The sequence below is a fragment of the Vigna unguiculata genome, chromosome 1 (assembly GCF_037176805.1).
Source record: "Vigna unguiculata cultivar grain cowpea cultivar isolate G323 ecotype 2 chromosome 1, ASM3717680v1, whole genome shotgun sequence".
Taxonomy (NCBI): domain Eukaryota; kingdom Viridiplantae; phylum Streptophyta; class Magnoliopsida; order Fabales; family Fabaceae; genus Vigna; species Vigna unguiculata.
This window is the reverse complement of record NC_140792.1, coordinates 44240629-44252103: the sequence shown is the minus strand read 5'-3', so window position 1 is coordinate 44252103 and position 11475 is coordinate 44240629. Positions and strand designations below refer to the sequence as shown.

The 11475-nt window shown below is 35.3% G+C and overlaps 3 protein-coding genes across 4 annotated transcripts; 1 reads left to right on the top strand and 2 right to left on the bottom strand.

The window, feature by feature from the left end:
• Positions 1-1278: 1278 nt before the first annotated feature.
• LOC114179064 (RING-H2 finger protein ATL5-like) lies at positions 1279-2162 on the bottom strand. Its single transcript, XM_028065271.2, has one exon. The coding sequence runs from the start codon at positions 2021-2023 to the stop codon at positions 1412-1414; it is 612 nt and encodes a 203-aa protein (XP_027921072.2). The 5' UTR covers positions 2024-2162; the 3' UTR covers positions 1279-1411.
• A 3478-nt stretch (positions 2163-5640) lies between these two features.
• On the bottom strand, positions 5641-8976 carry LOC114185380 (uncharacterized). Of its 2 annotated transcripts, none has more exons than XM_028073084.2 (3): positions 8800-8976; positions 7091-7277; positions 5641-6512 (listed from the first exon to the last, which is right to left on the bottom strand). In XM_028073084.2, the coding sequence occupies exon 3, from the start codon at positions 6503-6505 to the stop codon at positions 5843-5845; it is 663 nt and encodes a 220-aa protein (XP_027928885.1). In that variant the 5' UTR covers positions 6506-6512; positions 7091-7277; positions 8800-8976; the 3' UTR covers positions 5641-5842. The 2 variants fall into 2 exon arrangements, with proteins under 2 accessions (XP_027928885.1, XP_027928893.1); XM_028073092.2 differs by having other exon boundaries at positions 7148-7277.
• An 83-nt stretch (positions 8977-9059) lies between these two features.
• On the top strand, positions 9060-10844 carry LOC114185372 (alpha/beta-Hydrolases superfamily protein). The gene is made up of 3 exons (XM_028073065.2): positions 9060-9524; positions 9627-9868; positions 10594-10844. Exons 1-3 carry the CDS (start codon positions 9060-9062, stop codon positions 10838-10840), a joined length of 954 nt encoding a protein of 317 aa, XP_027928866.1. The 3' UTR covers positions 10841-10844.
• Positions 10845-11475: the final 631 nt, after the last annotated feature.

Below are 11475 nucleotides of genomic sequence, written 5' to 3'. Positions count from 1 at the left end.
TTTGGAGGTACAGAAGAACTATTGGAGGTGCAGGGAGAAGCCCCCGATCAAAGCCCAATATTCATTCAGATAAGCCCATTCCCTGTTTTGAGAATGTTGTCAACTTAGTCCATGATTACTACTATCAACACATCTTCAAAATCGTTGAATAAGTTTATTTTCAATTAAAATTATTTAAAATATATAATTAATAGATTTTATTTTGTAATGAAAATTTATAATAATGTCAAATATTTTAAAATTTTAAACAACAAAATTTTAAAATTTTAAACCCATTCCCTGTTTTGAGAATGTTGTCAACTTAGTCCATGATTACTATCAACACATTTTCAAAATCGTTGAATAATTTTATTTTCAATTAAAATTATTTAAAATATATAATTAATAGATTTTATTTTGTAATGAAACTTTATAATAATGTCAAATATTTTAAAATTTTAAACAAATAATAAAAAATTACTGAAACGTATATGCTACTGGCATTTTTCTGGTTGATATTGAATTTGTAATTTTTTACTGCACACAATATAATAGTCTTGTCTGGGCGCACATTTTATGAGTCCAATCTAACAAAGTCACATCTATTGACAATCTTATTTTATCTTAAAAGGAAAATAAAATGAAATAAATGTACATAAATTTAACCATATCTATTATGAATATAATGCTGAAGAAAAAACTAGAATATATATTACATAATATAATAAAAAATAATCATACGTTGATAAAATATTCATAGTGTTCAAAGTATTCACTTATAATTAGCATAATGTCTCATTCCATTCCCTTCGTCCCCTCTACTTAAAATATTGGAATTGTAATTTCTCTTCTCACTATTACTGTTATTTTGAAAGGATTATTATTATTAGTATTATTATTAAAACGTACTAACCCAAAAATACAGAATTATGATGCATGTACAGAAGAATTGCTTTGAAAGTTTCTTTATTGGATTCTCATTGACTTTTGAACAGAGAAACAATAAGAACACGTTTCCGAATATATATTTTAATGTTATTTGTGTCGTTTTAAATTATTAAAAAACATTATTTTAAAGGTTTCATAACCTATCTAATAATTCTCCATATTTAATAATAAATTGTAAACAAATAAAAAAAAACATGTTAAAAAATAAAGATAACCTAACAACTTTTAAATTTAAGCATATGCGCTCGTTATTTTTGTTCTTGTAAAGTTAAAGTGAAACAATTTATATTTACAAAATAGTTTCTATCAAAATTTAACATAAACTACTTACTTAACTCACAAAAGGTAAAATAATCGAAAATTACGATGTGCATTACTAGCCAAATTCAACTGAGATTGAGATTTGGGATTTCAGTGATTTTAGATTCAGAGACTAAAACCAAATGCAGGAATTAGATTATCATAAACCCTAGCATTGACTCGCTTAAGCGTTACAAAACCTCTTCAATGAGCATCTGAATCCGTCATCTTCGGTTGCAGGATTCAACCCTCTTTCCACATCTGCCACCTCTATCACTACATCCAACGCCTTTCTCGGACACGCAATAGGGGGACCCAAAGACGAAGAACAACCCTCGTCCGCTTCGGAAACCGGAACCGAACCGGGTTCAGCGTCAGAGCAAACCTTGGCCGGTTGGGCCGGGGTTCGGCACAGAGGACACGTGGAGTGAGAGGCAAACCATGCGTCGATGCAGTGGGTGTGGAAACCATGCTTACAGTTGGGGAGCGTGCGGACTTTATCACCGTCGGCGAACTCCGACAGGCACACGGCGCAGTCCTGGAGAGAGCGGTGGACGGCGGCGGAGAAGAAAAAAGTGGGAAGGGACTTGATGACGGAAGGATCGAGACGGGGCTCGGCGGAGGCAGTGGTCGGAAGGGAATGGGACAAGAAATCGCGGCGGCGACGGCGGCAGAAGCGGACGTAGGCGTTGAAGAGAATGATGAGGATTATGAGAAGGAAGAGGAGAATGGCAGTGCCCACCATAACCTTGCCGTTATGTGCGTACTTGGTTTCAATGTCTGGCACCATAGTCATGATTGAGAAGAAGAGTGAAGCTCTGATGTCTGAAACTCTGTGTGGAAAAGGAGGGATTTTTATTTTATATTTGGATGAGATCGATATCTGCGACTGCGTATATATAATATGTGCAACCACTATTCATTGGTCACTTATTTATTTATTTATTAATACTTTTAAACTTTATATTTTTACCAACACCTTCATCCAATTTTTGTTTTATCTCAATTTCAGCCGCAATGTTTATCTATAATTTTGATTTATATAGGACTAAAGATTCTTCAAAATTCTTCTTTTTTTATTCTATCTTCTCACACGGACTCCGAAAAGTATCTAAACTCTTCAAAAGACGGAAAGATAAAAGAGACAAGACAATAGTAGACACGATGAACAATAATGCGAAAAAAAAAGAAAAGTATATGTAAATATAAAAAGAAGCGAAGATAAAAAGATTTTTACCTCGTTTCAATATTTCCATGTGATCTTCGTTAACTGTTTCTTTAGAGACATGGTCACACGTTAGGATTTTCATGACGGTGCATGTCCCAACCCAACTCTTCAACAGTCCTTCCCAGAGATAATTAATTCTACCACCACCCATTAGTAAAGTATAAATCTTTCTGCATCAAGACCCGTGACTTACCCCTACAGGTTCAAATTTTGGATTATTTGTTTATTTTAAATTTTGCGGTCTCTTTTGAACTTATGAAAATGTTGGGATACTTGAAATTATAATTGTTATTGTTTTACTCTCTGGTTTTTCTGGCTAAGGTTATGTCGCGCAGTAGCAGTTGTTCTGAAAAAGTGAAACAATTCACCTAACAATATGCAATGCAAGCAATAGGTCGTAAATAGAATCATTACTTATCTCATACGCATAGTCTCAACCAATTGGTACGCATTTCAATGGTCGAGTTCAGCATACGTGCTCCCTTCCCAGTGGCTCCTTCCTCCACCTGATATTCGTGGAGATTTTCCTCTTTCAGCAACATGACAACTACACAAAAATATAGAATCAAAATCGTAACTTGAGTCTTAGGTCGGCTTCGTTGAACATTATGGTCGAATATTTTTTTATTTTTGTGAACATTAATATTAAAGTTAGCATTAGTATTATTATTTATCCATTCAAGATGTTTTTGGCCTCCTGGATGCAAGGCATTCGCTGTCTCTTTATGAGTTGCTTTATAACCTTTTACTTTTGATTTGAAGAGTTATTATATGCTGCAAAGATAAGGAACCAATTTTTGTGTCACTAAGCATGTCAAGATCGATCAAGTGGCATGTCACTTCTCAGGTACATCACAGTCCATGCTAAACTTGAGAAATAAAAGTAGAATTTGACGTTGCTGAATGTCTTATTAGGAAAAAGGGATCTGCAAAATTATGTGGAGTGTGCTTATTTGGCTGATGTGCCACTACTAACAATCCACTCCAAACAGAGTATTACTCCCACTTGGAGCTTTAACAAAAAAAAGTAACACATTTACACTTCTCACTCTCTTCATCACGTTTGATTGGTTCTTTTCCGGCAAAAAAATTACATGCCACCGGACTGTGAGCAAATGTGAAAACATAGAAAGCGTTTATATATTATATTTTTATGGTCATTCGGATAGGATTTTGAACCTTTGTTCATGCGCTTTGGCTGTTAAAAGATAAGAAAAATGAAAAAACAAATCCAAGGTGTGGGAAAAGAGGAAAAAGGGATTAAAGAAAGCACAAGTTGTTGCTTGGCGCATTTGCTGGAAAACCACAAATGAATGGGCACTTCAGTGAACATTCCAAATCTTTTCAGTCGATTTGATTGCTTTCAAACCACATGTAGTTAACTAAGGATAAATAACCAAGTACTAGTAGTGTTAATCCAACTATTCTTTTCAAATCCAACAACAATGCAGCACCAAAATAATATTTTGAAAGCATTAATTTGTTCTAATCCTAGTCAAATACACTGTGTGCCTCTTGCTGCATACTGACAAAAAACGCCCTCGTTCTTCTATTGCATGTAACACACTGTCCAATATTAACAAGTGGGTTTAGCTTTAAATAAAACTCCTGTCCTTTTCTTTTTCGCGGCTAGATTATTTTAGAAGCAATAATATGTCAGACGCACAATTAGATACTAAATATGCAGAATAAAATTTCAGGTCTTAGCCATATTCTAAAACACCAATTCCTTCTTCTAAAGTATAGCTCTTTTTATATATTTCTCTTTCTCTTCTTTCCGCCTTCTAGAGTACAAGAATCGAATTTGGTACAGGTAAAATTCAGTGCAATAAGTGAATGCTTGTAAGTGAAGACTCAATACTTAAGAATTTCACACAGAAACGTGGTTCCAAAGTATAAAGCCAAATTCTGCAAATTTATCTGCCAGTTGTAGATACTCTTCGACATAAAAACAATATAATATAGACAAAATGATGATCCAATCCACTGGGTGGATTGGATCAGAATCTATGGGAATGTAACAGTGGAGCAGGTTATATTGTCACTATATAGAAATCATAAAAGAAAAAAACATCACTGCCACTTATCAAGCTTGCTACAAAGTTCCTTATGATTCAGTGCACCGTTTGGCTGGAAAGTCACAATTTTCGGAAAAAAATGAAAACTTTGAACCATTTTTTATAATTTACTGATTATGATTGAGATTATTGAGATTCCACACAGAAACCAGAAGGTGTATGCGTTAGAATTTGGATGAGAAAGTGCAGAAAAGGCAGAATGTAAAGTAAAAAGCAACGGAGCAAATGTGAAGTGAGAGTGTGACAGTCTTTTTGGATTCTGATTCTCCAAGATAATGAAAGATGGTGCACTAATGTGTTTGTAACACGACTCCTTCTGTTCATGCAGTGAGATCCCCCACCCCACACCATGATTGTGCAGGTGGCGAATTCGGAACCGAAATATCTTCTAACTGAAAAAAGGCATTTCAATTATTCCATTCCCACTATAGTTTTTCTATAAACTATTATAATGCTCCAAATTAGCAGATGCTGTATTTGATATTTGTGGAAACCACAACGCATCTTTGAAACTAATTTCTTAAAATAGATCATATCTGTCAACAGATATCTTTTCCAGATATCGATAAATCTAAAATGGAATCTCTAACTACACACTAAGATCATAGGATTACATGTCAATCACTCTTGTTACATTGGTGATTGATTCACCTTTGTCTCCTACACTGTTGAAAATCTTAGCAATAAAAAACAGTAGTTAAAAATATCATTTTTAGATACTGCTATAAAACTAATGATATCACTACTGAGAATTTTCGTCTCTTTTACAGGGTTGCATTGTGTCAATTTTGGGCCTCCCTATCCAAAGGAAAATAATCTTTTGACAATTAAATTTTGACAATGAAATTAGCTTCAGTTCTCCCTCTTCTCTTACTAAGAATCTTCTTTGGGAGCAGCAATCAATAGAAAGCAGAGAAAAGAAAACCGTTTTATGTACATATCTACAAGCAGCTAAACCGAAGATCAAAGCACTCAGAAATTCTTAACACAAGAATATACAGTGAGATTAAACAGATATCTCGGATTATATTGAGATGGCTACGAGAGCAGAGTAAACTAACAGATTAATTACAGTCAATGAAAGGGAAGCAATAAAGGATACAAATATTAAACACAATCAAGCAGTTAAATAATGTTGTCATTGTGTCACAAATGTAATTTGTTCAATGGAACTCACCATAGTAACAAATAGAGCTCAGCAAACTGAATGAAGCAACTCCTCACAATATCATCCTCAACAAACTAGATAGTTATAAAAGAAGCTAAGGGAACAAGAAAATAAACCTATAATGACATGAATAAGAGAGGATCAAAATCTTTCTGCCAATCTAGCAGTAACTGCTCTTAGTTTGGAATACACCTTTCCAGCTGGTGATCCGAGAATCAGGCTACAAAGAGAATCCCTGGCAATCTTTATGTTGGCAAAAGATCCCAATATGTGAATTTTGGTGTCAGCAATGACGATTCTTGTCTTTGACGCGTTCTCAATTGCAAACTTTGTTTTACCACCTTTGCCAGATAACCTTCCAATTGCACGAGACAAGTGATCGCCTCTAAGTGTTTTAACATCCTTGATCTCAAAGGACTCAACGTAGAGCTCATCAAGACGCAGAAGAGCGATGGCATCTATGACATCAAAACCCAGCATGAAAGCATGGACAAAATCAGCACATTTTTGCAGGTTACTAATATCAGGTGTGTCTGTCCTTGTCTTCAGCTCGACTCTACGAGCCTTCAAATTCATTCGGACATCAATTTTCATCTGTTCAAAAATGGGAGTATAAATATCCATCCAAGCTTTCTTGAGAGGGGTATAACGATGAGGTGGAACATTCACTTTGCGGAACTGAATCTCTCCATCGGAGATCTCATGAGGCTTCAACGGCTCAAACTTTGGCTTGGCTGGCAAAAGTTTGGCTTCAGATGGGACAGTCTCAATTTCCATGGTAGAAGCTGTCTGATTCGACACCATTCTGCAACTGTTCAAAAAAACAACCCAGAATAGGTTGGTTTAAAACATACAAAAAGGAAAACAATTTAAATAACCTAGAATATTTCTCCCGTTCTAGTTATGAGCAAAATAATTATCAATCACAAATAGTTTGAAATAGCTGCGATTTTACGAGTATAAAATAGCATATGGAGACAACTTCAGACAGCTATGATGAGCAGAGCATTCCGAAATGGCACAAAAGTCCAGAGTTTGCAAGAAAATATAACCAATCAGGTGCTCCAAACCTCCCTATTAACTGGTTGGATTATTCTCCTTTATACCAGAGGACACTTATTCTTAACTAAGGAGACACACGATAACATGGTTCACTTCCACTTCCTTTTCAGATCCTTCACAAATTTAAGAGAAACATAGAATAACTAAAACCTATTCCTCCACATCATTTGTCTAATTCAGAGATTCCAACTAAAGCATGGATTTGTGCGGATTAGTTTTGGTTTTCCATGTTCACAATCAGAACAATTCGACAATGAGATCAAATTAGGTCAATAAGGTGTAACTAGCGATATACAATACGCAACGTGAAAGAAAGCTAAAGCATACTTGAAAAGAGGGAGAGTAGTCGAAGAGGACGGAGAAGCGGACAGTGGTGGAAACGACCTGCACTGACGGCGGCGGCAGTGGTGGAGACGACCTGTGGCGGCAGTGGTGGAGACGACCTGTGGCGGCAGGGGTGGAAAGTGTGATGCAGCAGCTTCAATCTCTCAGGATTTGCAGCAAAACGTTTAGGCTTTGTTTGTTTTTTCAGAGAAGGATTAGTCGAGAGGAAGAGATCAAAATAATTAGAAAAGTGAAATTAATGTTGTTTTTTTATTTATTTAAGAATAAGGAGAATGATTTTACAATTGATCAGAAAATGAAGTTAGTGAAAATTTATAATCGAATTAAGTGATATATTAAAAATAATTTAATAAATAAAAAAATAGATTATCAAATTATTTCTAATATTAAAAATAATATAAAATGTTATATAAATAATTTAGAATAATTTATTTAATTTTTAATGATAGTATGAAATAATAAAAAATATATTATAAAAAAATAAATAATAAATTTATTTGATATAAAATTAAATTTGACATTTATTAATTTAATGTTTATATGAAAAATAATTTATTAATTTCTTTTATATTTTCTTTTATTTTTTTAGTACTTTAAAGTATAAATTTTATTTGTTTGTTTGATATGTAAGTATTTTTAGTTTGTTAATAATATAAGAAACGATTTTTAATAAATTTATTTTCTTTTCTTTAAATTTTATATAATTATATATTATTTATATATTTTTAATTTTTAGATGTTTATTAATAACAATTTTTTTTATTTATAATAAATTAAAACTAAATTTACATAAACCTAACAAAATTTGATTAAAATGACTAAATTTGATTATTTCAAAACATGAAGAACTAAATTGGTCCAAAGTTTTAAAATAGACTAATTTCAAAATTCACCAGAAAGTCAATGAACCAACAATATATTTAACTTTAAAATAAACAATTGCATTCTCACTCAATAATATTTTTTTTTTCTACTGAAGAGTTTTCATGGAAGAGAACCAGTATCTAGGGGTGGCAATGCGGGCCGGCCCGACCCACATAAGGCCCGTCCCGCCCCACACACTTTATACGAGCTGCAAACACTGACTCGCCCGTATATTCCTTGGCTCGCGAGCCCGCGAACCTACGGGCTGACCCGTTTTTTTTTTTATGATAAAACTTTCAATGTTTAAAATTTGGGAAACTTTACAAATTTCACAAAATTAAGTAAAAAGACTATGGGGAATTAGATGATAAATAGATAATTCAACATTTTCATCATATTCATACTATGACATACATAATGTATTCTTTAAATTCTAGCACATTAAAAAATACATAATACTTGTCTTTTCTAGTTATACAAGAATTTGAAACATTAATATAAGAGTTCATAAAAGAAATAATTAATATACACAATTGCAAGTTTTTTTATTTCTTTTAATTTTATGTCGCAGACCATCCCGCGCAAGCTGCGAGTTTATGCGGACTGGACCACTACGGATCTGCGGACTCACTACCTTGACCTATCCCGTATTTTTTTCGCGGGCTCGCAGACTGACCATCAGACTAGACCTAATTGCCACCCCTACCATGTTAAACTATCACTTATTTAGTAAATGATAATTGAATTTTAAAAAGTATTTTCATATATTAATTTACAAGAATTACACTCACAAATTAATATGAAATTTACTTTTAAATTACACTTACCGGGATCAGTGAGGATTTGAGGCATGATTTCTTGACTTTGAGAGAAGCGACAATTTTGGAATCAGATTGGAAAGGTAAGAGTTGGATCGTCTTGGATTACATCATTACACGAAAAATCATTTCTAACTTGTTTTCGAGAAGGAAAAGAAAAATTCTCCTCTCACTCTCCCCTCACACATAAATTCCCTGCAACACCAAATAAACCAAAATATCAAACTTTGAAGTAAAAAAATTGAGAAAGAGAGAGTGAAGAGAAAGAAATGGAGAAAATAGAGCACAGAATGGTGAGTACCAATGGCATAAATATGCACGTGGCATCAATTGGGTCAGGCCCAGTGGTTCTGTTCCTCCACGGCTTCCCTGAACTATGGTACTCCTGGCGCCACCAGCTTCTGTCGCTCTCCGCCGTGGGCTACCGAGCAATCGCCCCCGACCTCCGCGGCTACGGCGACACCGATGCCCCGCCCTCCGCTTCCTCTTACTCCGCCCTCCACATCGTGGCCGACCTCGTTGGGCTTCTCGATGCTCTGGGCATCGACCAAGTGTTTTTGGTGGGCCATGACTGGGGGGCTTCCATGGCCTGGTATTTCTGCTTATTGAGGCCCGATCGTGTGAAAGCCCTAGTCAACATGAGTGTCGTGTTCCGCCCCCGGAACCCTAAACGAAAGCCCATTCAGAGCTTAAGGGCCATGATGGGCGATGATTACTATATCTGCAGGTTTCAGGTCAAATGAATTCACCTTCAACTCCTCATTGTCTTCACAAATTTCAAAAATACGAGTGAAGTTAGTTAATGTGTAGAACATTGATATTTTGTTGTGCTGCAGAAACCTGGGGAGGTTGAAGAGGAATTTGCTCGTGCTGGTGCTGCGAGGATAATAAAGAATTTTCTTGTTTCTCGTGATCCACGTCCACCTAGTGTACCTAAAGAGATAGGATTTGGTGGTTCACCTGACCTTCATGTTGCTCTGCCATCGTGGCTGTCTGAAGAAGATGTCAATTATTATGCCAGCAAATTTGAACAGAAAGGCTTCACTGGTGGGCTCAACTACTATCGTGCTATGGACCTGTGAGTTTCTTCTAGTTCCTTGTAGGAGAAAATATCCCATAATTACTGCAGTTCAAGCTCCTGTTTTGTACATGTGACTGGAAATAATTATTTTAGTATACGTGACTTCAAATGATCTTGAACTGATTGAGAATATATTGTTCCCAATTATTAATATCTAGAACACATCCACATGGGGTGTATAGAATGGAAGAAAAAAGGAACATAAAAAAATGAGTGAGAGAGAGAATGTTGAGCTCTCACCCCAGCAATAAACATGATCAATGTGTCGATGGTTTAAATTCAATTATTGGGACACTTCTATGTTCGTCTAATTTGACCATGTATTTGTCTGTGCTCTAGAATCTAGATGTTTATTCCTAGTTGTGGGAGGTGGTCACGTACATGTTTCACGCTTCCGACATTTAATCGTAGACCTAGGGGTGTGAGATCCCACGTCAGATGTCGAAAGTGTTACAATGGAAAAAAAAGAGACATAAGAAGAAAATGACATAGAAGAGTAGGTGAGTGTACTTTAATGTTTATTTTCAGTCTGCAACAGCAATTTAGCTTAAATGAAAGAAAGGGGCGTGTTTAGGAATAGCTTTCGTACGTTACTTCAGATGCAGCAACTGAACCTGGTTTGTAGTACTGTATGTATGCATGCACAGATAAAATGAGTTCAGAAAATAATTAATTCGTTGAAGGATGCGTATGTAATCTGGTAAATTTCGTTTTTTCTGCAGAACCTGGGAGCTCACAGCAGCATGGACTGGAGTACAGATTAAGGTACCGGTCAAGTTTATTGTGGGAGACCTTGACATTACATATAACACTCCAGGCGTGAAGGAGTATATACATAATGGTGGCTTTAAGAGAGACGTACCGTTTTTGCAAGAATTGATTGTGATGGAAGGAGTAGCTCACTTTATAAATGAGGAAAGGCCAGAAGAGATCAGCGCGCATATATACGACTTCATCAAGAAATTTTAATCCTTTGAGAAGTATATTATGTGAAAGTCACCGATATTTCCTAAAAAATCGTGATTTGGATGCACCGTTTCACTAGCTTATATGAATCTCGTGTATGCATAATTTCTGGCGTAAGGCCAAGGATTTGTTTGTCTTAATTTGGCACATATATTAAACAAAATACTTAGTCCCAAAAGTTCACCGCTTCCATGATGCCTTGCGGTTCAATCAAATACCAGCCACCAAATGGTACATTTCTTCCAATCTCTCTTGCTGTCAGCATTTGTTATTATGGTAGCTGTGTTTGTTTTACAATAATCCCACGTTTCCAATACATGTTCAAGGGATGACTCTCTGAAAGGATTGGCGTCGAATATAACTCAACGCCAATTCAAACCCACCCCCCACCCCCTAGTGACTGACAATTGCAGTAACAATGTCCATAAACTGGGGTTGAAATAGCAGAATAGTTCAAGAAAAATATTTCAGATCGATGAACTATCAAAAGCTAAGTTATCTTTCAGATCCCTGGCCTTTTGCTTATGAATCTGTTTGAAATGTTGCTGAGGGACGTTCTAATGTCTTGAAGCAGAGAACAAAATTGCTTTCTATCGAAAAATAAATAATAAACTCCTTACTGTGTATTTAAATGCTTT

Coding starts and splice junctions, on each gene's coding strand:
- LOC114185372 (XM_028073065.2), top strand. CDS start 9,060: ATGGAGAAAATAGAGCACAGAATGGTGAGTACCAATGGCATAAATATG. Junction 9,525..9,626: donor ACTATATCTGCAGGTTTCAG/GTCAAATGAATT, acceptor GTTGTGCTGCAG/AAACCTGGGGAGGTTGAAGA. Junction 9,869..10,593: donor TACTATCGTGCTATGGACCT/GTGAGTTTCTTC, acceptor TTTTTTCTGCAG/AACCTGGGAGCTCACAGCAG.
- LOC114179064 (XM_028065271.2), bottom strand. CDS start 2,023: ATGACTATGGTGCCAGACATTGAAACCAAGTACGCACATAACGGCAAG.
- LOC114185380 (XM_028073084.2), bottom strand. CDS start 6,505: ATGGTGTCGAATCAGACAGCTTCTACCATGGAAATTGAGACTGTCCCA.